The sequence below is a fragment of the Diceros bicornis genome, chromosome 5 (genome assembly GCF_020826845.1).
Source record: "Diceros bicornis minor isolate mBicDic1 chromosome 5, mDicBic1.mat.cur, whole genome shotgun sequence".
Lineage (NCBI taxonomy): Eukaryota > Metazoa > Chordata > Mammalia > Perissodactyla > Rhinocerotidae > Diceros > Diceros bicornis.
In genome coordinates this window covers 45330001-45355214 of record NC_080744.1, presented here as the reverse complement: position 1 = coordinate 45355214, position 25214 = coordinate 45330001, and the positions used below count along the sequence as shown (strand labels likewise).

General features: G+C 37.1%; 1 protein-coding gene across 5 annotated transcripts in view; it reads left to right on the top strand.

Annotated features, from left to right (window-relative positions):
- Window positions 1-25214, top strand: part of CEP152 (centrosomal protein 152) — an 86023-nt gene that overhangs the window by 7974 nt on the left and 52835 nt on the right. For 3 of the 5 annotated variants that reach the window (XM_058541526.1, XM_058541530.1, XM_058541527.1), the window contains exons 3-12: window positions 5829-5932; window positions 6159-6225; window positions 6313-6588; window positions 7682-7847; window positions 10768-10911; window positions 12021-12160; window positions 15250-15450; window positions 20348-20495; window positions 22161-22252; window positions 23023-23186. In XM_058541526.1, coding sequence (XP_058397509.1) covers window positions 5829-5932; window positions 6159-6225; window positions 6313-6588; window positions 7682-7847; window positions 10768-10911; window positions 12021-12160; window positions 15250-15450; window positions 20348-20495; window positions 22161-22252; window positions 23023-23186 — 1502 coding nt within the window. The remainder of the gene's footprint in view (window positions 1-5828; window positions 5933-6158; window positions 6226-6312; window positions 6589-7681; window positions 7848-10767; window positions 10912-12020; window positions 12161-15249; window positions 15451-20347; window positions 20496-22160; window positions 22253-23022; window positions 23187-25214) is intronic. The other 2 variants (XM_058541529.1, XM_058541531.1) reach the window with 1 other exon arrangement.

Genomic DNA, 25214 nt, shown 5'->3' with positions numbered 1-25214 from the left:
ATAGCTAACTTGATTCTCACATGATTATGGTTCATGTTAATAAAAAGTATTTCTACCTTTTTTTTTAATTGCTGCAAAGGAACAAGTGAGATCAGAGGCTAGAGAGTTTCAGATTTTCAGCAACAAAATTCAGAATTATTCGTAAAAATTCAGCCGCATGTATATTTTGTCACTGCAAGTTAAAATGATAAATGGGCTGATCAAAGCTAAGTTTGTTTGCATATCCAGAAGCCTTTCCAACCTCCTTAGTCTCCCTGACCCTATGATAGCAGAACAGTTCACAGCCTTGAGAGAGAGGTTAAAGAAAAGAGCGGTCTTTTCCTGCCTGCCTGGTTGGTAGCTTTGGGATTGCCGGCTGGGTTATAAGTGTTAGCAGTGGGCTAATGCATAGTGCTTTCTCTACTTAGTGAATCACTTTGTATTCAGTTCACTTACGTCGGAGGAATGCCTGTATCCCAGGGATGTGCTGTAGGGCTGGCCAAGCAGGCCACATCTGACTCGTGGTCTACCCTGCTACAGGTCTATGAGATCCTCTCTCTGTAAATGGCAGAATAATCCTGATTTTGACCTTCTGGTATGAATAACCAGTTGCTAATACAACATGCTTTACCAAAATTAGTATAATCTTGGTGCTTTGGGGTCAGTTGGGGTTTTGTCCACACTTGCCCATAAGTCAGTGAATAAGCCATTGTCAGGTTCCAACCTCCATGCCATTCTAAATAGCAGCTCTACAGTTATGATCTGGCCTTTTCCATTTATATTCCCTCCATTGTTTGCATTGTAGAGCAAATGGAGAAAGTACATTTAATCTTCAGAAAAGGCAAGGATTTAGTAAAGTGATTCAATATTCAGAAGACTTTTAGACCAGTGGAATCTCAAGCCACAGACCACCATGAATAGACCCATATTTTGAAAAAACCTCCAAGAATTTTGCAGAAAAGTAAGGCACTATAATAACTTCTAAATTGCTACAATTCTAAATGGTATTTTGGTAAATGTTTGGCGACTGTGGGCCAAGGCATAGCAGACATAACCCACAGTCTCACCCAGTGTTTTCCCTGAAACTCCATCTCCTACACAGTAAACAGAACAGATTAGGGTGCAAGTGGATGAGAGTGATGATACCATGGAGATATGGTATCCTGTCAATTAATATTCATATCACTCATATTCTTCACAACTTATTGGAGCACATTACTTTCTTGCTGTACCATTTGAAAACTGATGTATTTGTCCTTCTTGCCACTAAGTAGACCTCATCCAAAGTATTCTAGGCAAACTTTTACTTGTAAAGCTGGCCCAAGGAAGAGGAATTCAAAAGTTCTTTTATGAACTCGTTCATAAGGTAACAATGTGATTTTGCCAAATATTTTTCACCTAAATTCGCTATACTTTGTGATTTCCTCGTCGGATATTACAGAGATATAGGTGTTGATAGGAATGCTTGTTATAAGCTTCAAAGTTATTGGTAAAGCCACAGCTTAAGGTAGATGGTCATTTGGGATCTCATAGTTTGCTGGAGTATACATGTACTTTCTGCAGTGTCACCAGAAGTAGCTCTGTGATTATTGCTTGGTTCTAGATAGTAAAATTTTGTATGTATTTATGTATTTTGGAGCTGGTGGTTTGGGGGCAGAAGGACTTAGTAATCTGTGCTGTCAAGATGATACTTGCTAATGATGGTTCATTTAGTTATGATATATTTGAAACCTGGAAAACCACCTTGAATAGAAACGTAGGTGGTTTAAGTAGCAGATGGCAGAACAGAAACTTGCACCTGGCGATACTGATTTGAGGCCCTCCTGGGTTTATGTTGGCACTTCTCTAATAGAATAATACAGCGCAATAGAGCTTGGAATCTTGTATTTTAGAGGTAATGTTTCCTTTGCATAGCCTTTCTTCCACCTTTTAACTGCCTTGTTTGTTGTAATTATGGAAACTTTTTGATATTTTGTCCCCACTAGAGGGAGTTGTAAAGCTAGTATTTGTTTACATTTTATATTATTTGACTTATTTAGCGGAATTTTCTTGTCATCACCCAAGAAAATCAAAGAAACAAATGGTTGAGTATTCATATTACATTTTTTATGATGTTTTTCTTTAGCAATTTCTTATACTTTATCTAGATTGTGCCTTTGAATGTTTCCCATAATATACAGGTATCTTTCAAGGACTGTCACAATGGGAACAAAAACATCGAACTCTGGCAGACTGAAGCTTGATTGTATATAACCAGGTAGAAATAAATGTCCTCCAGGGACTGACTAAATGTCATGTAGAAGATAGGAGTGGGAATGGAGAGATTCGGGTTCTGGTGCCGCCTCGGAGACTGTAACTCTTACTTTTCCTGGGTATGCTCCTTACCATCTCCGGCCCTGGTTTGCTCACCTTTAGAAGGAGAAGTTTGACTTGGAGGCGCTCAAGTGTTACTTCCAGGCCTCAGGGTCTATTATGTGTCATCCGTAGGCAGCCGATATTTGTCCAAAAAATGTTGCCGTATTTCTTTTTCAGATATGTGGCAACCTGGACAAAGTCTTCCCCACTAACATTATAAAATTTAGTTTAACTAATGGAATGAATTTTTTTTAATTCTGCACATAGTATAATTCATAAACTAAAACCCTAGCTGCCAAGTTATTTGGCCCTTTATCAATTCCATATTGAGCCTTTTCAAGGATGTTTTTAACTTTGCTGTTCGGTTAAAATGAAGAGTCTGCTTAGTGTGTATCCATGAAAGCATTATTTAATAATTCATATTTTAAAATATCAGAATCTTTTCAGCGTACTTATGAGGTAACCTGTTGAAAAGGCGTATGAATGTCAGCTACTCCATTTGCTGCTTTTCTCTTGGGAGAAGATGTATTGTACTGTTTGTAATCTGACAATTTTTGCTTTCATGAGTATCGAGGATTATAGTCTCTGAAGACAGTCTGTTTAGTTAATTTAAGTTGAAAATCCTAACAAAAGCTTTGCGTGTTCTCTGTTTCACATTCCTCCTAAACATAGGTTTTTTTGGATGTTCTTCACAGGTTATTGTAAAGTGTTTTCTTGCTGAAGTTCTTTGAGTAAAATACCCTCATTTTTTCCTTTCATTTTAGGGAAGAAACATGTGACTTAGTAAAAGGAGAGGAGTTTAAAGAATGGTTTAGAATGCATTTCAGTAAAAGCCTTAGCAATGGCAAATTATCTTTTTTCTAGGGAAAGTATCTCTTTAATCATTAAATCAGTTGATACACAATAATATCACACTGAGAAGATTGCATTTGCCACCAAAAAGCAGTCTGATGAATCTGACAAGTAAGAAGTGGAATTAAATCTTGTCATTTATGAGGATTGTTATCTTTGCCCTTGAGTTTGTATTTGATAGTTGGGTCCATCTTTAGCGAGGAAAATTTATAGTTTCTAAAATTCTCTATTTGGTAACATGCATAAGTTGATATGATAATTCAGTATGGCACAATGTTCTAATGACCAAAAGCAAAGTCTAGTTGGCAGTGTATATGGGGAGGGCACACTTTGATTCTGGGAAAAGGAAGCATTGGGGGTGGGATTTTGTTGCTGAATGGCCTTATTAGGAGAACCCATCTCATTTAGCTTCTCTCTGCCCTGAAAGTAAAGAAATCTGGCCTAGCTATGCCAACGAACTTGATGGAGAAATTTTTTGAAGGTGAATGAAATGATTTATAAATGTTAGCAAATATTTTATAAGACACTAAATACTCTAGGGATAATTTTGCTAGTTGGTAAGTTTACCTATGCATCCAGAAGCATTTTGATGAACATATTGCTAATGCTCAAATTAATTTCCTCTGTAATGCTGATTTTGTTGATTTTGTGGTATCACAAAGAAAGCTACAAGAACTGCTTAATTATTGTGTAGCTTTTTCTGTCTTTGTGAGGGGGAGAAATGTACTGTTCAGGTGTCCCTGTCAAGGTTCCCCTGAATTATAAGGCCATGTACTTGAACCTCACTGAAGGTTTAGAAGAAAATATTCTTTCTGTACAGGACTCCTTACTTGATGTAGGTATAAAAGACTTATTTTGTTGTTATTTGTTCCCATATAATGTGTGGGGGTAGTCTTTTTCCTTAAAGCAGTGATGCATAATTATAGATAAAACAGGTTGGACTACTTTTAAAAGACCTCATAAATGTTTTTTTCTTAGTGAATTTTGTGTTTGTAAAATCACTTTGCTACCTTGCACTTGAGGCGTACAGGTATACATTTACTAATATGTCGATGTGTTCTGTTTTGTTTTTAGTGTTGTTTCTTATTTTTTATATCTTTGGGTCAACTCTGATATTGCTAATTCTGAAAATGATTTTTCAATTACCCTGTATGAGCAGGTGGCCAATAAATCAGGGTCTTGGTTGTTAATATTAGTATCAAATAAATTTTGAGATGAAGATAACTTTTCATTGGAATAGAATATTTTTCTCTTGTTTCATTTTTAAAGAACCAAATGGATTGAGAAAACTTTTTTTGTTTTTAAATAATCCAGTGAATATTAGAAATATATGTGGGAGCAAGGAAGTTCCCAAATTTGACTTCACCAAAGCTCAGTTAAAAATTGGGGCATTCCTTTCAGACCTTTCTTAGAATATTTTTATTTAACTTTTACCATATGTATTTTGTTTAAAAAGTTTTTTGATTATTAATATATTACTCAGATATGTTTTATAGGTATATTTCATTTCTTTTATTCTAATGACAGAAAAATTGGGGGGAAAAAACCTGCCATAGACCAAGGAACATCTCCTTTTTTTCCTCCAGAGTTTTACGGAGAATTTAATATCTTTAGAATTCACTCACTGCATAATTTTATGGGATTGATTTTTATACTGTGGAGGGACTCAGTCAACTTGTTAATTTAACTGGTGCTTAATTTTAAAGAGAGGTCCTTATAGGCAGTCCCCCTACAATTTAGTAACATAATATTTGAATCTTCTGATTGTTCAAATTTTAAGACATCATATTGGGATTTGAAGAAAGACATTTACAGAGAGATATTGAAATTCAACAAATTAGACAATTCATTCTTTACCACAGTTTATCTTGAAACTTGAATGAATTTATTCCGTCTATCTAGTTTTTATAGGCAGAATGCTAAAGAGGTGATTTTTCTAGAAAAAAAAATGGAGAGTGAAGTCAGATGCTTTTCTGTCAGTTTTAGAGTTATGCTTTTGCGAGTGCTCTCTGTAGAAAACTGAATCTTACAGCCCTCCTTTTACCCAACTGTTTTACAAGAGCTAAGTGTTGTATATCTTTTCATCATTGAAATTAGATGGCTGTCTACTAATTAGTCACTCCCCAAGAGGTTTCCATCATGTTATTAGAGCTTTTAAGGGCTTCTAGGCCACCTGCTGCTGCTGCTATTCTCACCACCTGGGCAAAGCTCATCTGGCCACTCAGATTCCCTGGAGGATATCTGATTGTCAAGTCCCCAAGGTCTGATTACTGGTAGAAGAGGATTCTGAGACTCAAGTCCACCCTGTGATAACACAATACTTACAGTGATTGTACCATTATTATGACTTGCTGTCTTCCCATAAAAAAGTTTTTAAATTCTTTTGTAATGTATGTGGATTTAAATCTAAGACCTTTGTAGAAAAAAACAAAGCTTTCTAATATAAGTCCTGCTATTATGTATTCCCCTTCCCCCAAGTGAAATGATGAACATAATTTGTGTGGAATTTAAGACATTTATTGAATGGAGGAATTAGGAACTTCTTTGACGTCTGCAGTCAAAATCACCTGTTCCAAGGCAGCTTTGGTCTGGCATCTTGTGTTTAAGTCAATGTGATATTGATGCTGACTCTCCTGTCTCAGTTGCAGCAGTTACTCACAGACCTTCCTCATGATATGCTGGACGATGACCTGTCCTCCCCCGAGCTCCACTACTCGGACTTCAGCGAGAATGGCATGGAGGGAGAGTAAGGACCTGAAATCGCTTTCATTTGTATATTACAATTCTGTAAATCTCTTTCTTTTGATTTTCTGCAGGTAATAATAATGTATATGATTATAAAATTGTAGACCAATTCTTAAACTTTTAGATGAAGGTTGGAGGGAAAGCATGTTAAAATCTTGGGGTTCTTTGTAATATCTATGTCCAAATAAATGATAGGCTCTAAATCTAAAGTATTGATTTTTCTCAAGACCACATCGTTCTGAGCAATCGGAGATGAACTGGAATGAGCATCAAGTGCTGCCTAAATCTCAAAGTGTAAGTCTAAGTATCCGATGTGATAATGACTTTGATGAGGGTGGGAACAGATCTTAGTGCTTTTGTTTTACTCTCGTTATCTAATAGGACTATAAGATTCAAGATTTATATACTGGAGAGAAGAGTGGCAATGGCTGGGAAGAGAATCAAAGTGAAACTGAACGCCAGCATCCTGGGTACCGTCTCGAAGAAGGTGGAGATGAAGGCGGAAGTGGTTATAGTCCTCCAAGTAAATATGAACAGGCTGATTTATATCACCTTCCTGAAAACTTCAGGCCATATGCCAATGGTCAGAAGCAGGAATTTAATAGCCAACCAACCAATGTAATTAAAATTTCAGATCCTCAAAGGAATCATTTTCAGGTATTGTCAGAAATTGACTTTCAAGAATTTCTGTATGTGTGCTCATGTATTTGCTTGTACGTGTGTTTTTAAGAAATGTATGTAAGTGCAATGGTAAGATTTGTTTTAAGTACAAAAATTTCTGAGAGTGCATTTATTCAGGCTTATGCTAAACTAGTCATGCTATTTTCTGTTTATAGTCTAATGAAATCATGATCTTAAGTCAAAATTTTAAAATAAAGCCTTTAGGGAACTAGTTAATTAAACATTCAAAGTTAAGTCTCAAAGAAGAACCATCCTCATTTACTGCTGCTTCTGGCTTCTATCACTTCACTATGTTTCGTTGAGAAGCTACATATAGGGTATCTTGATATAGTTTTAAAAGCAGTAAATCTATTTATATGTCACCTGTTCCCTTGATTTTTTCGCTCACCAACCTTATAACAATTTTTAGGTCAAACACTTCAAAGCTGATATCTGTTTTGTGATGATATAGCAGTAGACAGGATGAATGTTAAGGAAAGAAACACTTTTTTTTTTTAATCCTGGGAGAGTTGAATGAGGTAAGATCTTAGGATACGGTTAGCTGTTTCTTAGACTTTCTCCATAACAATGAATGCCTCATTTTGCCAATAGCTGTTCTGTGTCATTCAATGACAGGATGATTTTTTGGTCTCTTTAAGGTTGTCATTTTCTCTTACTTCTATCTCTATAAAATGTTCTTCATTCCACGAAAGTTATTGTATATTTATTACATATGAGACATTGTATCACATGTTCTTGTTATTGAATATGTACATTTTTATGTTCCCAAGATATTGGCATCATCGAAATTGTTCTTAAATATTTGTATACAATCTTATTGGAATTCTTGAGTGTTATTTATGGAATTGGCCCCATAATGCTCAAAAGTACAATTAAGATGTGTGCTATATTGCAGACTTTCAATGAACAGTGTTAAATAACAAGTGCTATTTTTAGCAAAGATGTATGTATAAAATTTGTAATTGTACCACAATCAAGTTCTGTAACAAAATTAAGGTATCTAATTTAGATAATTTTTGAAGAAAAGGCCAAAGCCTAATTGTCAATTTCATTTATCATCTTATAATAGCAATTTGGTACATCACAAGGTCCCAGTTGTCAACCTTTGGAACCATATAAAATGACATATAAACCTTATCAATCTTCTGCCCAGAATAATGGCTCACCAGCCCAGGAGATAGCAGGAAGTGACACATTTGAAGGCCTTCAACAACAATTGTTAGGAGCTAATGAAAGTATGTATCAAGTTTATATTCATTTCTTACTGCATAGTTGGAAAATTTTAAACCCCTTGAGCATGTTCAACAAATTTTTTTTGAAGTATGATATGGAATTGTGGTTGATTTTTTTTTAAAAGAGCTCTTATTTTTAAAGATATATCCTGAAATATTTATGAATAAACTGGTATGAAGTCTAGGATTTACTTCAAATAATACGTTGTTGGGGGATAGTGTTGGGTGGGAATATAGAGAAAGCAAGACTGGCGATGAGTTCATAATTGTTGCATCTGGGTGATGGGTTCATGGGATTCCTTGTGCTCTTCTCTCGACCTTCTTATATAGTTGAAATTTTCCATAGTAAAAAATTAAAAGAAACTTTTCTCAACTGTATATTTCAGTCATTCTGGTTGGTTAAGACTTTTCATTAGCTTTTTCTTTTCTTTCTTTTTTTTTTTTTGTGCGGAAGATCAGCCCTGAGCTAACATCCATGCTAATCCTCCTCTTTTTGCTGAGGAAGACCGGCTCTGAGCTAACATCCATTGCCAATCCTCCTCCTTCCCCCCCCTCCCCAAAGCCGCAGTAGATAGTTGTATGTCACAGCTGCACATCCTTCTAGTTGCTGTATGTGGGACGCGGCCTCAGCATGGCCGGAGAAGCGGTGCGTCAGTGCACGCCTGGGATCCGAACCCGGGCCGCCGGTAGCGGAGCGCACGCTCTTAACCGCTAAACCACGGGGCCGGCCCACTATATTTTCTTACTAAAGGCTAATTTTGAAAATGAAATAATTTCCCTTCAATCTAGATTTTTCATTATATAGAAGTGTAATTTAGTAAATCAGCCATTATCATCTTAAGTTTTTTTCTTTTTAGAGTTTTAGTGTTAACTAGGCAACTCTGATATAAATTAGTTTATATTCAGAATTTAAACAAGACTTATATTTCAGGTTTTAGTTGTGTGGCACTTGCCAGAAAAATTTCTTTTGTGTAGTATATGTATAAATATGAGAATAAGAAAAGTGCTACTAGAGAATTTTTTTTTTAATATTTATTTATTTATTGCCTGTGTGTGTGTGTGTGAGGAAGATCAGCCCTGAGCTAATATCCATGCCAGTCCTCCTCTTTTTGCTGAAGAAGACTGGCCCTGAGCTAACGTCTGTGCCCATCTTTCTCCACTTTATGTGGGACACCACCACCGCATGGCCTGACAAGTGGTGCATCGGTGTGCGCCCGGGATCTCAACCCAGGCAGCCAGCAGCGGAGTGCGTGCACTTAACCGCTACACCACAGGGCCGGCCCCTACTGCTAGAGAATTTTGAGGCAATGAAACGTCCAGAACCAAAAACCAAACTGTCCTGTGACTAACCTGAATTAATGTTTTCATGCATCCAACTTTTATTGTCACACTCTGCGGCATGTGAAATAACTTCTAATTATTGTGTACGTTGAAGAGCCAGTGTGATTCTGGAGTGTGACAGCAAGTTTTTTGTTTGTTTGCTTTCCATTTACGCAGCCGGGGAAAAGTCATATCGGATATTCTGGGTTTCCTGGGCTACGCCAAAGAGAAAACTCGACTCCATGCTCTGACTTCACGCACTGCTTCCAGCAGACGCTGGGGCTGCAGGGTGGCTGTAGGGGGAGGCCAGAGCTCGCTTTCCCCCGAAGCAGTCAACAGCAAGTGTGGGGTGGCCTCTCTTTGTTCCTAAGTTTCTGTGGACCGAAGAGATGAGGGAGTGGACAGCGTGCGGCGTAACTGGTTTTAGGTTGAGTAAAGACACACCGCAACAGTGGCCTGGCAGCTCAGTGTTGACTCTTTCAGCTCCCCTGTGTTCGGTTACGCTTATGTGTCCTGGTCTTTCTGCATATACAACCTCTCATCACTTTCTTAACAATCTGCATTTTATCAAGATGATTTTATTTTTTAAGTCAGTTACACATTTGCCTAAATTTAACATTTGGAAGTTAATTAAATAACTTAGTGGTAGTGCCGAACTGAGTGATTACATCTTCTTAGCAACAGTGGTTAAAAAAAGTGAGTTTGAAGAGAGATGGGGCTTGTAGAGTGTTTATTCCTGGGCTAACCCTGCTCTACGGCCTGAGAGGAGTTTGACTTGTAACCAAGTTTTCAGTTTTCAGTTTTTTTGGTTTCAACCATATCTCTTTTTAAAAAGAGGACTGCTTTATTTGTTAGCAAGTAGAAGCATTGTTCTAGTGGAAAATGAAGAATATTTATCATTGTGTAGTTGAAGCACTATCCTTCTCCTATGAATCATTTTTTTCCTTCTTTTCCCCAGTCATTTTTAAGTGGTCCTTAAAGTGACTTGAAGTCATTTCTGAAAGACTTCAAAATTCTTTATTAATCTGCTCATAAATTTATTAATTCAGTAGATATGTGCCAGCATAAATATGAATACAATACAATTCCCAGTCCTGCTTAAAGTATTTTGAGAAGGATTTTTAGAAATTTTCTTTAAAAATGGTGTTATAGAAGCTGATTTACTTTTTTTTTTCAATTTTATGAGAACCTAGAACTCTATTCCATTGTAACTGGTATATACTTATTTTTAATTAGCCAAAATAGTAGTGATTCAGGGTTATACTCTAAACTGGTGACTTTTTAAAGTTTGCTGGCAGTGACCATAGAAAGAAGTACATTTTTCATATTGTGATGTGGTCTACAGTATTTATCTATATAAATAAGTATACATAACTGAAACAGATGTTTCACAAAATAATACTTATTCATACTACATGATGCACTCTGATATATTCTATTATATTCTATCTTGTTTTTTTAAAAAATGCTGGTCACAGTCCACTGAATTGATTCATGCTACTCTAATGAGTTGTATCCACAGTTTGACAAAGCTCTTTCCTAAATGACCACGAATTTACATTTCGGTATGCTTTTATCTAATAAATTGTCTTTAATTCCAAAGCAGATTCTGCAGAAAATATGCAGATTATTCAACTTCAGGTTCTTAACAAAGCAAAGGAGAGACAACTAGACAGTTTGGTTGAAAAGTTAAATGAAAGTGAACGTCAAATTAGATATCTGAATCACCAGCTTCTCATAATCAAAGGTAAGATCACACCTGCTGGGTGCTGTCATTTGTGAGGTACACTAGAGCTAGATGTGTTGTTTCCAATAACCTCATTTTAAATATGAAGATTAGAGAGTTGACGCATGTGGTCAGAGGGCTCATAGTGACTCAGTCAGAGGGAAACAAAAACCCAGGACTTTTGACACCTTCCTTTGGATTACTTCTCTCCAGAACGTAGTATTTTGAGGTCCTTATTTTCTCCCTTCTTTCTCTTCTTTCTATTAGGCTTTAGAATCAATGAACATTATTGAACTATGCTGATAGCATTCTGTCCTAAAAAGTGGTTGATTCCTTATGTAGTTGACCTTGGATGAAGTATTCCAGTTCCCAGAAAGGCTTGTGTTTAGTTTGCAATACATTTTCTGAGCCTACAAATTAGCATAACTTTTTAATCCAAGTAAGAATTAGTGATCCTGAACTCCTTTAGATGTGCCAAGGAGAAAATGGAGCCATATCTGGGAGAAGCACATAGAGTAAATACAGATTCAAATTATAATTGCTTACTCTTGGTGCTTTCTGTAGTTTTGGTTAACGTTGAACTTTCATTTGTGGAATAATTTTGTGGCTGAACTCCAGCTCATTTCAAACTTAATTGATAGTGAAAAGGTCTCTTTCTGTAATGCTCATAAAATTTCTTTTGAGAGAAGAACTTGTGAGCTCTTATAGTAAAGTACGTGGGAAGATTTTAAGATTAGGTGAATTTAAGAGTTTATTGCAAGTATGTATAAGAAGTAATTTGTCCTCAGATTCCTTCTTTAGTTAGCAGGGGTTTGTCGCATCTGTGTAGCTTCTCAAGTAAACAAATGTTGAAATCATTGTTAGGAAATCTTTTGGTCCCAAAAGGGATACGATAAGATTTTTGAAGGGAGTAGTTCTGGTTATCTAAATTTTTTTGTGTGTCGCTCAGGCCTTCTTTTTTGAATCTTTTCTATAATTTTCTCTAAATCAACTAAAATTCGTTGTCTGAATTGAATTAAATGCGCAGCAACATTTATATGTGATATAGATCTGCCATCTGATAGGGATTGTGACAATTGGGGTCCCTCTACAGTAACATATTATGTATATAAACATTTTTAATGCCCTAGATGAAAAGGATGGTTTGACCCTTAGCCTTCGAGAATCACAGAAACTCTTTCAGAATGGAAAAGAAAGAGAGATACAGCTTGAAGCACAAATAAAAGCATTGGAGACCCAAATACAAGCGTTAAAAGTCAATGAGGAACAGGTAAATATTTTATCTTGATTATTTATGAAAAAAGTTATTACAGTGAAAAGTTTAGTTACTTAATAAAACTTTTGGTATGGGTGGACTAAATTTAGAAGAACTTTGAAGTTTGTACCTTCCAACATAAGCCTGCTTTTCCTTCCCTTCCCTTGAAGGAGTGGTGCTACCATCCACCTAGTCATCTACACCAGAAATCTGGAGACGACCTCAGCTCCTCTGTTCCTCTTCATCTGTCAGCCACTAAGTTCTGTTGAATGTCCTCATTTCTGTCCACATGTCCCTAATTCAGTATTTTACCATCTATTGGTACCATCTTAATTAGTCTGTAGTCTTTTACCCCTTCCGCCAATTTTCTCTTATGGCCATCTCAGTAATCTTTCTAAAAGACAGTTCTGATTGTCTTTCCCTTGCTTAAAGACTTTCAGTGAACCCACTTTACCTGTGGGACAAAGTATGGCGTCAAGATGACCATCTGATCCTTGCCTATGTCTTCTCTTACTCTCCTCAAACTCAGCAGTTTGTTGTTTTTTATATACCTGTATGTGCCGTCTCCTCTCTCTGGAATGCCCTTTCCACAGCACACTGCTGTTTGATTAACAAGCACCTGCTCATGGATTTTCTTTTCCTAAGTCTCTCCTACTTTCCTCCCAAGCCAGACGATCACATCTATTATAACAGACCAAGAACACCTTGGAGGTAAGATTGGGCTGCCATCTTCTTTGTAGCCCTACCACCCAGGCCCAATGCCTGGTGGTCAGCAAATGTTGAGTGAACATTGTTTTCAAAATTGACCTAACCTATATATTTTTTCTTATATATTTCTCTATTCCTGCTCATATACTATCACAACTTTGACTTTATGGTGTGTTTTGATATTTGGAGAACAAAGGCTACGCTTAATATTCTTCAAAAATTTTGCAACTTTTTCACATTTTTTCTTCTAGATCCTGTGAATCAACTTCTCATATTTTGTAAAAAATCTTGTTGGGATTTTGATTAGTGAGGCATCATGTTTACTATTTTATAAATGAGTTAACCAAGGCTTGGAGAGGTCAAATTACTTGCCCAAGGTTACAAAGCCAGTTATTGACAAAGCGTCAGAACCTAGATTCCCTGACCCCAATAGACTTGCCTTTAAAGTGGTGGCACATTCTTTGATTAAGGAGATAGATAGCCATTTATTGTTGGAAATAGTCACAAGTCATAGGTAGCCAAGTCTGATGGTGGGCGATTCATGAGAGTAATACCATTTTGTGGGGGGTGAAGGGGGGTAGTTAAAAATGAAAGTGACAGGGGCCGGCCCCGTGGCATAGTGGTTGGGTTTGGCGCACTCTGCTTTGGTGGCCTGGGTTCACGGGTCTGGATCCCGGGCATGGACTTACAACACTTCTCAACCATGCTGTGGTGGCGACCCACATACAAAATAGAGGAAGATTGGCACAGATGTTAGCTCAAGGCTAATCTTCCTCACCAAAAAAAAAAAAAGTGACTATAAAATAGTGAGCTTGGTTTTAAATGAGATATATGGCTAGTTCAGAGGATAGTTTAATGGAAGAGTTTAAACAATGTTGTCTCATGTCTGGCTCCTTCTCATCCTTCAGGTCTCAGCTGAAAAAAGTCACCTTTTCAGAGAGGACTTCCCATCCACCTTATATCTAAAGTAGCCCATAGCACCATACTCCCACTCTCTTTCATCGTGCCATATTCTATTACTCTGTTTTAAAAGTATCTGTAATTGTCTCCTTTGTTCACTTGTTATTGTCTGTCTCTTCGCACCAGACAGTAGTAAGAGCCTGGTCTTCACCTGTCTTGTCATCGTGTCTTTAGTGCTTAGAACCCTGCCTGGCACAAGGTAGCTGCATTATTTATTGAGCAAATGAAAAGTGTCTTAAGCAATAAAAGCAGTATTGGAATAAGTAGGCAATCTCTGGAATAGAATGAAGAATAATCATTTGGAATTTTAATTTTTGTGTGTGATGTAGATTATTAGCGTTTTTAACTTTTTGAAAACTGATCAAGTTACTAGATTAAAAAATTGAATTGCTTTTATGTAGTAAAAGGTTATAACTTTGTAATCTTTTTCTAAGTTAGAAATGGCATTTATAAAAAATAGAATAGCATAAAAAAATAAATAAAAGCAGCAAAATCACCAAGTTTATTGGTTTCCTTGCTGCTGTAACAGGTTACCACAAACTTAGTAGCTTAAAACAACACAAATTTATTATTCTGCAGTTCTGGAGGTCAGAAGTCTGACATGGAGCTCACTGGGCTAAAATCAAGGTGTCAGCAGGGCTGTGTTGCTTTTTGGAGGCTCTGGGGAGGAATCCATTTTCTTGCCTTTTCCAGCTTCTAGAAGCCACTTGCATTCCTTGGCTTATGGCCCACTTCCATCTTCAGAGCCAGAAGTCACTGGTTCTGACTTTTCTGCCTCAGTTTTCCTCTTTTAAGGACCCTTGTGAATACATTGGGCCCACCTGGTTAATCCAGGATTATCTCCTTATTTTAAGGTCGTCCAACGAGCAACTTTAATTTGGTCTACAACCTGAATTTTCTCTTGCTATGTAACATAACATATCCACAGGTTTGGGGGATTAGGATGTGGACATCTTTGGGGAGCTATTATTTAGCCTACTACACCATTATTTTGCAACAACTATACAGTTATAGCTTTCAGAACTTTGTTTTTAGTAAGTGACCATTGACAGATTTCATCAGTCTTTTAAGAAACAGTTGTCATGTTTCTGTGACCTAACAATTGGATCGCCCCCCACACTTGGCTCACAGAGCAGTGCAAACAGCACTGGGAGCAGTATAGTAGCAGCAGATTCCTTGCCTGGGACCCACATTGCCATCATGCTGTGCAAAATCTTTCACTCTCCTCAGGTAACTACAGATTTCTTTCTAAGTGAATGATGTCTCCAGCAGCCACAGGCCTGGTGGGTCTCAGCTAGGGAAGTCTTAAGGAACTAGAGCCACCATGGGGAGACCTTTTCTTCCTTTCTCATTAGAGCATGGTTGATTTTTAAAGTCCATAAGAGAGCACAGAGTCAAAATACTGTAAACATGGATATCCCGTGTGTGTTTACTAGATGATTAAGAAGTCCAGAACAACTGAGATGGCTCTGGAAAGCCTGAAGCAGCAGCTGCTGGACCTTCATCGTTCTGAATCACTTCAACGCACTAGAGAGCAGCATGAGAGCATTGTCATGGGCCTCACAAAAAAGTACGAAGAGCAAGTGTTGTCCTTACAAAAGAAATTGGATGCTACAGTTACTGCACTTAAGGAACAGGTGGGGATGATTTCAAATGAGCAACTGTAATAAGCAAGTAAAGTTGGTTATTTTTTGTAACTGACATTTTGTGGTTCTTCATGTAGAAATTTTGGATGTTTGCAGTAGGTATTCGATTGTGAGTAAAACTTAAAAGCCAAAGATTTTTATCTATGAATACGCTGTGAAGGCATAATTTTGGAAATCCTCCCTCTTGTAGGATTGGTTAGTACTTTCTCAATCCTCACATTACTAGTCCTTTATTTGTGGAGTATTTATACATATTGTTCATATTCTCCTAGAATAAATCCAGATGGAAAGGAATGAGTGTTCTGGGAGCTGGCTGAACCTGAGAGGTTGTCCTGGGAGCTTAACCAGTAGAGAAAGCCTTTCTTGGGTTTCCCAGCATTTAGTAATAAACCTGTCAATAAAGATTGTCTAGAAATGGTTCTTGGGAGAAGAGTTAATTTTGAGAATAGTGTAATAAATAAAATAGGGAAGAAAGTCTGATCTAAAATCACTCAGGTTTGAAACTGGAGCATATTTCATAGTTTTTATTATTTTTGCCCAAAAGGGAATAAAATATTGTAAGCTGAGGGTGAGTCATGTGGTGGATTTGCTTGTGCTCCAAAACCCCAGGTAATCACTTGAATGAATAAAATTTCAGAATGCATTTTTCTTAATGTAATTTCAAAATTAGCTTAACCCAAGGGAAGAGAAGAAGAAAAATAAGATGTGAGGGTATGGAAAACCCCACTACACTTAAACGTCATCCTGATTTATTTCTTATTTATACAGCTGACTCTAAATTTTTCCATGATTTAGATAGAGCTATATAAGATTGCATTATTGGCAATAATAGTTGTTTGTATACCATTTTATTTTTATATCTATTTATATGAGTTTTTATTAGATTTATTTTCCTAAATATGTTTTTTATTGTTTCTACATAGAAAAATATTGTGAATTTGGTCAGTGTGGAGGGTGGGGAAAGACAAAGGCTATGCCAAGTTATTGAATAGTCTACTTTATATGATATTTAAACAAATGGAATTTGAGATATAGTTTTATTAATTTTGGCTGTGTTTGAGTTGTAGCATTAAGTTAGCTGAACTTGGAGAGTGGTCCTCCTTGGATGATGAGAGGAGCGGAGTCTGGTGGCTTCTTCATGTTGGGTTCAGGATCTCTCCGTTCTCTGCTGACTTAGACACAATTACAGAACAGAGGGCTGGAAGGAATTTCTAGTGTGTACAACCCCTGTGCCCACTCCATTCTCTATTCTCAGCCCCACCCCACCCCTACCCCCTTCAATAACAGAACCCTAGACCAGAACACGGAACAAAGTCTTGATTGTGGGCTGACTGCCTTCAGACTTCTGAACCGTGAATTGAAGGTATTGATTAAGGTGTTTTCCACAGTTACGTTCTGTGACTGATTTTTTTTTTTTTTTAAACAGAGCATAGCACTGATGTTAGCTTCTGCAGATGATTGCATAACTGCTTTGCAAAGTGGTGATTCCAAAGTGCTTACAGTTTTTTCCTTCTGGGCATATTTCTCATGGTATCCCTTTTGTGCTGTCAATTTGCTATCAATTGGCTCAGCAGTATTTTTAATAAAAGGTAAATCCATATTATCTCAGAATCCAAATTGAGATTTCTGATCGGAGAGGTGCTATAAAAATCAACCACGAGCTAGGGAGATGCCTGCCTGTAATCAGAAAAATGCATGAGTGTGCTCTACACAGAGAGGGTTGATTTAGATTTTCTTACACTATCTGGTAACCATACATACATGCTGCCTTGTACCCCTTGCCCTCTTTTTGTTTATAAAAGTTATTGAAGAGGTGTAAAATATTTCCCTTTCAGATCAACCTTTTCCCACTACGCTCAATCCAGCAGGTTACAAAGAAAAGTAAAACAACTCTCAGAAAATAGTAGGCAGGTACAAATAACTGGATAATTTAGCAGACGAACTTGAGTAAGTTTGCCAATGTCTAGGTTCTGAGTGGCTCTCATGTAGTCACACACAACTGTGTACCTATGTACTATGTATTGTATGCACACAGTGCTAACAGAGTAGATATTCACACGTAGTAAGTTTTGCTAGTTACAGAGTTTCTTAACCTGGCGTCTCCTAAGGCAGTCTGTGACTAGGCTGCACAGAATTGATGCATCCTTTGAAATTGTGGGTATGCTTTTTTTTTGAGTGTATGCAGTTTTTTTGAGAGGATCCATGAACTTATTCTGATTTTTCAAGAGGTTCATGCCTCCCCTTGCAAAAGGTTGGAAATCACTGCTTTATGAAAATCTTTTTCTTGGTGGGAAAGGACTACCATTGTAGACTAGTCATATTATTTCATCTGTTCAGCAAACTTTTACTGAATAACAGCTAAACATCAGGGTGTAAAAAGACTATGTATGTATATTTAATTATATTTTGAAAGACAAAATTCAGTACGAGGACTGTCTAATTCCATGTAATGGGAGGAGTAGTAGGAGTTGGTTTTTTTTTTAAATGTCTAACTAGTATATTTTGAGAAATATATGGCTTGTAAAATTATACTATTAATTTAGTATTTTCCTTAAGCCATCAGCTTTTCTGGGTAGAAAGGATCGTACACAGTCACAACATTATAACAGTTCTTTTTACTTTGGCTGAGTTCCTATTGGGTTTTTTAGTGTAACAGAGAAGGTAAGAAGAAATGAGCTTCTTGGAGCTCATAGTGTTCCTTCAAAGACAGAACTCTCTAATAGCAAACTATCTCCTAGACTCTCTCCTCCAAACTGCCTTCTATCTCTCCCATTCATAGAAGTGTCATATTCTAAGATCTCTGGTTGTCTCTTCAAACTGCCTTCTACCTCCTCCCATTCACAGAAGTATCAGGTTAAGATCTCTGATTATCTCCTTGATGGTATAAAACCTTTTCTTCATTTTGGTCTTGAAATCTTCAGCTTTTGGTGAAGTCATGAACTTTTATTTCTATGTCATGACCTTCACTTGATGTATTGTCTAACTTTCCTTTAATGTTATATTAAAAGGCTCCACTTTAAACACTTTCTATTAGCTAAGAGACTCTCACAGACCTCATTGTGTGTCCTAATCCTCAGTTTTCTGTGCACTAGAAATCTTTTCAGTTCTATTTGCTCTCATGGATTCAGCTCTTATCTCTTTATCACTACACTTGTCTCGTTCAGTCTTGAAAGATGTCTGCCTCTATCAGTCTTGAACTGAGTGTTCTCACTCAACCTAATCATGGAAAAGATGGAACCATTCATTTTGTTTTGTTTGTTTCTTAGTATTTAAACTGCACAATTTTATGAGTATAATCTGTTTCCCTAAACTTGTCAACAGGAAACAACATGGTTTAATTGATTGTTGCATATAGTCAAATTATTGCCATAATCTGCCTTTTCTTTACAATGTTTTTCATATCTACCTTTTTTTGAACTTTTTGCAAGTTCTCAGTCTCCTGTAAAAGCTATTGTGACCTCCCCAGCACATAAATGTCAGCTGTCTCCCCACCCTTCTTGCACACACATTCACACTGTCATTAATATTAGCTCATTCATTGTGTTTGCCATGTTACTTTGGCGCTTTAGAACCATGCTTTTCAAGCTGGCCTGAGAATCAGCAGCAGTGTGCCAAGAGGTTTGCAGTGCTGAATAAACATGGACCAGTTTCCAGAAGCTTCATTTTGCTTAAAAATTTGGTAGAAAAAATTTAAAGCAAACATGGCTACATTATGAAATAGAATTCAAAATTCACGTGAATTTTGAAGCTAAAATAGGAGACTTTAGAGTCCCTTCCCTCTGCGTAAGGATACTGTTAGTATCCTTATGAGGTGTACCTTGTGTTAGTATCCTTAAGGCAATATTGGGCTTCAGGTTCTCCTATGGGTTAGGCTCCAAATGCCTTCTCTCTGCTCCAAAGCCTTGATATTCCCTCTTCTACTTATTTTCTTCAGGCTTTTTCAGGTAGCTTCAACCGCTTACCTTAATTTACTCTTCTGCCTCTCTCATCCTCTGCTGTTTGCCTGGAATTCAGCCTGGGTAGCCTTTTTTGAATGAGAGGTGATGATTTCTTCTACATGGGCCTGGGACTCCCATGACTCATTACTCCCAAACACGTTTTCTTTTGAAGAAACTTGAATATATTGTATACATGCTCTATATTTTCTATATATCCCCATACAATTACACACATGCACGCATACATGCACACACATTTATCCTGTCTGTTTTTCTTTGTCATTTATTTTTCAAGTGTTTTTTTTTTGTAGCACTCACTATGTATAAAGCACTGCATAGGCACCTTCAAGGGGACTATTAAGAGAAAGAAGACATAAAAGGTAGAAAGAAAAACATAAGGGAGAAACAGACCAAGTTTAAAAGGAGTTCAGGAGAGGGAGAGATTATTTTTGGCTGTTCAGAATAGAATGAGCTTTTGGTTGTTCAGAATGGAGTGAGTTTCTGTGTGTTTATCTGTATCCTTACTGTCTTGGGATACAAATTCCATGGTTCAAAGTGGTTTGCCTAAATATGTATACATACACTTATCCTGACAGTGTAAAGTGCAAATAGGAATGTAATACATTTCCATTGGCCTGAATAGAATCTAATTTTAGAATAACAGTGTCTTGTGAATGTAGATCAGAAAGGCACTTTAGAAATCTTCTAATTTAACCTTTATTAGTATAATTACAAAAGAAAAAACAGACTGAGAAGGTGATGACTCGCCCAAGATCACATAAGTTTGTTCTCCTGACTCCCAGTGCTGTGCACTTAGCGTTGTAGAAGAGGTGATGCTGCCATGTGATGATTTTATATTTGACTTAAAATCCAAATATGTAAAATCATGATTGTTAGTTAATATTTAATAACTGATCATGAAAATGACTTCTTAAACACTTTCTATTTAGGAAGACATTTGCTGTCATTTGAAAGATCAGGTGAAACAACTGGAAAGGAATCAAGAAACAACCAAATTGGAAAAGACTGAGATCATTAACAGATTGACGAGGAGTCTAGAGGAGACTCAAAAGCAGTGTGCCAATTTGTTGCACTCAGGTGGGTGTCTGGGTGGGCTATTGTCTCCTCAGAAGGCTAGTATAATATGCAGAGAGAACAGAGGAGGATTCATGAATTATAAAAATCCAGAAAAGACAGAAAAGATCATTGGTAACAAAATTTTTTTAACATGGTTACTATATATGTGTAAAAGTGTACTACATTTTCATTAGAGAATTTGGAAAACACAGACAAGTAGAAAGTAGAAAGTAAAAAGAACCAATAATCCTACTACTCAGAAAAACTATTGTTAATGTTTGATTGTATTTCCTTAAAGTGAAGTGAATGTGCATAAGTAGACAGTTCCCTGCTTCTGTACGTAGTGCATTTTTGAAAACATAACCAAAGCTGAATATGCAAAAATTGAACAATAAAATGTGTTATAAGGTACGTTCTGTCTCTAAAAGTTAAAAATGATTATAAAATCCCATTGCATTTTGCTTTTTAGATTTGATCTTTGATCATACCGTTCTATTGTTTTGTATAACTTCTTTATTTTTTTTTCCTTTAAGAGAGGAAAAAAAATACACGGTCAGTTGAAGCCAGTGAGTTACATTTTTGTCATGCTTAAGATTTCTAGTATGGTCTCCATGGTATTGAGACATATGCTTCCTATCAGTTTCCGCAGTACTTCTATTTCTTATTTTATAAAATGATATTAGTGTAAAAGGCAATAAAATAATCAAATTCTATACGAACACTACCATACAGACAAAACTGCCCTATTTGCAGGTGAGTAGCTCACACTGTGAGCTATTGAAAATAGCTCAATGGTTATTCCTTAATTGATATATGAAAGTCAAAATTTGGCATATAAAGGCAATTCAGCCTTTTGGTACAATGTGTGTAAGAGTGAGTTATTCAAAAGTTGAAAGTACTAAAATCAAAGACTGTCTAAGTATGTGCCTGTGTATGTTTTGGTGGGAGCAAAATTTGGATCATACTCTCTTTAGGTCCCCTTCCCTGTTTAGTTATATATCCTTTTGTTTCACATGGCATTACTGAATGAGCCTTTTCCCTTGCCATTAAAGGCTTGAAAATATGATTTTCTTTAGTTGCATAATATGCCACCATTACTTTTCTTAGCCATTTCCCGGATGCTCATTTTCTTTTGAGGAAACCTAATAAAGTCCCTTTTAAATAGGAACCTCCCCTAGTACATTTAAAGTATTAGGTTACTAAAGTTTCAGAGGCACAATCTTAATATGCTTCTTTCACATGTGGAGGTAGGGGTGGTGGAAATAAAAGCATTTAGAAAGAAGCTAAAGGCAGCAAGATGTAGTCTTCTTATTAGAGGGTAGAAATGGATTCCAAAGATTTTTGCTTTGGCTTTCTATGAGTTGAAATTTATGCTCCTGTTAAAGGACTTGTGGAGTGTTAAGGTCTGTAGAGGTAACTGATTTGATTCTTTGCAAGGTCACAGTAGCCCATGTCTTCAATTTCCCAAGGGAATATGGGGAGCCATACTAAATCTTGGAAATGTCCTGACCAGAACTATACCTTCTGGGTCCCAATGACTATCCCTTTGCGGTCCTAAAAAGATAATAGAAAGCTGATAAAGCAGAACTCCACCTTCTGTAGCCTCAGTGGATTCAAGTTCTTCTGTTCATCATAGGTACTTTGTCCCTTTACATTTGGTGTATTCCGTGATTCTTTCCCCCATAGGCTCAGTCCAGGAGGTGGCTCAGCTACGGCTCCAGCTGCAGCAAGCACAAAAGGCACATGCTATGAGTGAAAACATGAACAAGGCTTTGCAAGTGAGTGTTGCCACTTGGAAGAGACTTTATGGGTAGTTGAATTAGGCCACGGTTACATCACCTTTCTGAACCTTGGATTTCTCTATATAAGAGGTGGTTGGACCATCTCCCAACCAGCCCATGAGTCATTCACAATCTCACCCACACAGTTGGGTAGTCAAGCTCAGGACTGTCTAACTGCAGAGCCAGGGCCCTGCCCCCTCCTGCCATTCCGCCTACTGCCACCTTCACACGGCATGTCCTTTCATCTATGGTGTGTCCCAGAGATAAACTTATCTACAGGTGTGGGGAACCTACAATTTAGCTGCAATTCTCTCACATCCTCCTCTAGTACTACTTATATTTTCCACTGGAGGAAGCGTTCCAGTATTACCTCTAATGGAAAGAGATATTTTGCCTTTTCACCACTGGCAGAGTAAAGTAAAACACTTTCTTGGCAAACTAGTCTACTCTATCCTCTACTCTAGTAAGCCAGAAAGTGATGCCACCAGCTTCTCAGCTCAAGGAACGCTTTTCATCGGACAAAATATAAGTGAGACACGTGTGCGAAACTACTTACATTTGCTGTCTCATTCATATATTCATTCGTTCATTCAATTTACTTGAAAACCTGATACATGCTGGCCTTTATAAAGTTATTTTTAATATATGTAAAAAATGTATTTGAAGAAGCATTTCTGCTTTCTATGGATCATTAAAATGGATTTTGAAGCATAGAATGACTGATTCCTTCTTATAGGAAAATAATTTTCAATAATTTTGTATTTTAGGAGGAATTAACAGAACTAAAAGATGAAATTTCTCTCTATGAATCTGCTGCAAAACTAGGAATACTTCCAAGTGACTCAGAAGGAGAATTAAATATAGAACTCACTGAATCATATGTGGATTTGGGTATTAAAAAAGTCAACTGGAAAAAATCAAAAGTTAAGAGGTATCGAGAAAATCGTTTACTCTACAAGAATCTACATTAATAATACTGATGATGCGTGGTAAACGAGTGGCACCAGGCACGACATGATGAGCTGACTAGGGGTTCTTGAATGTGGGACAGTAGGTTTCAGTAATTTCTAATGAGGTGTAAATTGAAATCAAAATGAACAGAAGCTTCAAGAATTGATATTGTACTGTCTCCAATACCAATAATCAGTTTCAATAAGGTAAAAATGATTAATTTAGTTAAAATATACAAATTAACTCCCTAGAACTGAGATTATGTTACTCTGTTTACTATTAAGGTGAGGGCATATTTTTATTATGTTAACACTGTCTGTTGAAAGCAGTACTTGGCATTTGTCAGTGGTATATGAAAAAATAAGCATTATTTTTCCCTAGGAACCTTAGAATAACCTTACTTTTAAAATAGAGATTCTATCTTTTATACCACTGCTTACACAGATATTTTAGCAATCTCCTGGAAGGGAGTGCTTTATTGTCCCTCCTGGGGACTAACAGGGAGGGAGTGGTGGTGGTAGAAGAGGGAGCACATTTAGGTATCATTAAACACAAAAGATGAGTGAAGGAGAGGATGTACGCTTTTAAAGCCCTTGCTATTTGCAAGGCTCTGGGAATAGAGTATAGAAGATGAGATAGAAACTCTCCTTTCCCACAAGGAGTTTACATTCTGTCTGACTGGGGAGAGTGGGACATAACTTGTAAGCAACTAAGTGCTATGGCTAAATATTATGCTTGATGTACAAAGGGGCATTGATCTGTTTCTTCTACTGGTTTGGGATGAGGAGGAAAGACGGGGTTTTCCGAAGAGATTGCATTGATGTTAAGGAAAGCATTTCTCGAATGCATTTGACCTACACCACCCCCATCCAGTTTACAGTTTAAGACTGAGTTTACCGTCATTGTTTAGTGAGAATGTTTACTACCTGTTGTATTTCAGGTATCATGCAACCAAATACAAACATATAAATCTCTTGGGGCCGGCCCTGTGGCCTAGTGGTTAAGTTTGGCATGCTCTGCTTCGGCGGCCGGTTTAGTTCCCAGAGGCAGACCTATACCACTTGTCGGCGGCCATGCTGTGGGGGTAACCCACATACAATATAGAGGAAGATTGGCACAGATGTTAGCTCAGGGCCAATCTTCCTCAAGCAAAAAGAAGAAGATTGGCAGCAGATGTTAGCTCAGGGCCAGTCTTCCTCAACAACAACAAAAATTATATATGTGTATAGATATATATTTTAGGAACTCTGTTCTTGACAGATCCCAGCTGCAATCCAGAAGGAAGCAAAGAAGCAAATAGCAGAACTTGATCATGTGATGTATTTACTAGTAGCCCCCTTCAGGGTCTTATCTCAGGGCCATATTGACTTAAATTTGTTTGCACCCCATGAGTTACCTGATTTCCTAACTGACCGCAGAGTAGCTGGCTCCAGGAGTTGGGAGAGGTACTGCCAGTGCTTCAGCCAGACAGCTCAGCCTTAGCAAGGAGAGAGTTATAGGAACACAAGGTGCTGAGGCTGCTGAGCACCAGGGTAAGCAGCTTTATACATCTGTAGAGGCGTGTTCTGATCCACATGAGAATGTCCACAATCATGATCCTGCGTTGTTGAAGAAAACCTTCAGCTTTGGTTAGTTAATTAAAGCAAAAGAGGATGAATGCGTTACATTTTTTAGACAGATTTACATAAAATTTTAAAGTTAAAATGTAGTCATCTGGAAAATTTACTGCTGTGAATGCCTCATTTTCTGTTAATGCTAGATTAATTCTAAGGGGCTAGTGGAAAGAGAATAGTCTTTAGATTCAGATTTGCTTTGAACCATTGTTTTGCCATTTATTACTAACTTTATGACCTTGGGCAAGATTCTTGACTTTTCTGAGCCTGTTTTCTTATCAGGTTTCTTCTGTTAAGTGGATTATAGCATATTCCTTGGGGATTAAAATGAGGATTAAAATAGATAATGAATATAAAGGACCTCAGGTCACGTGTTCTAGCACATATTGGGCACT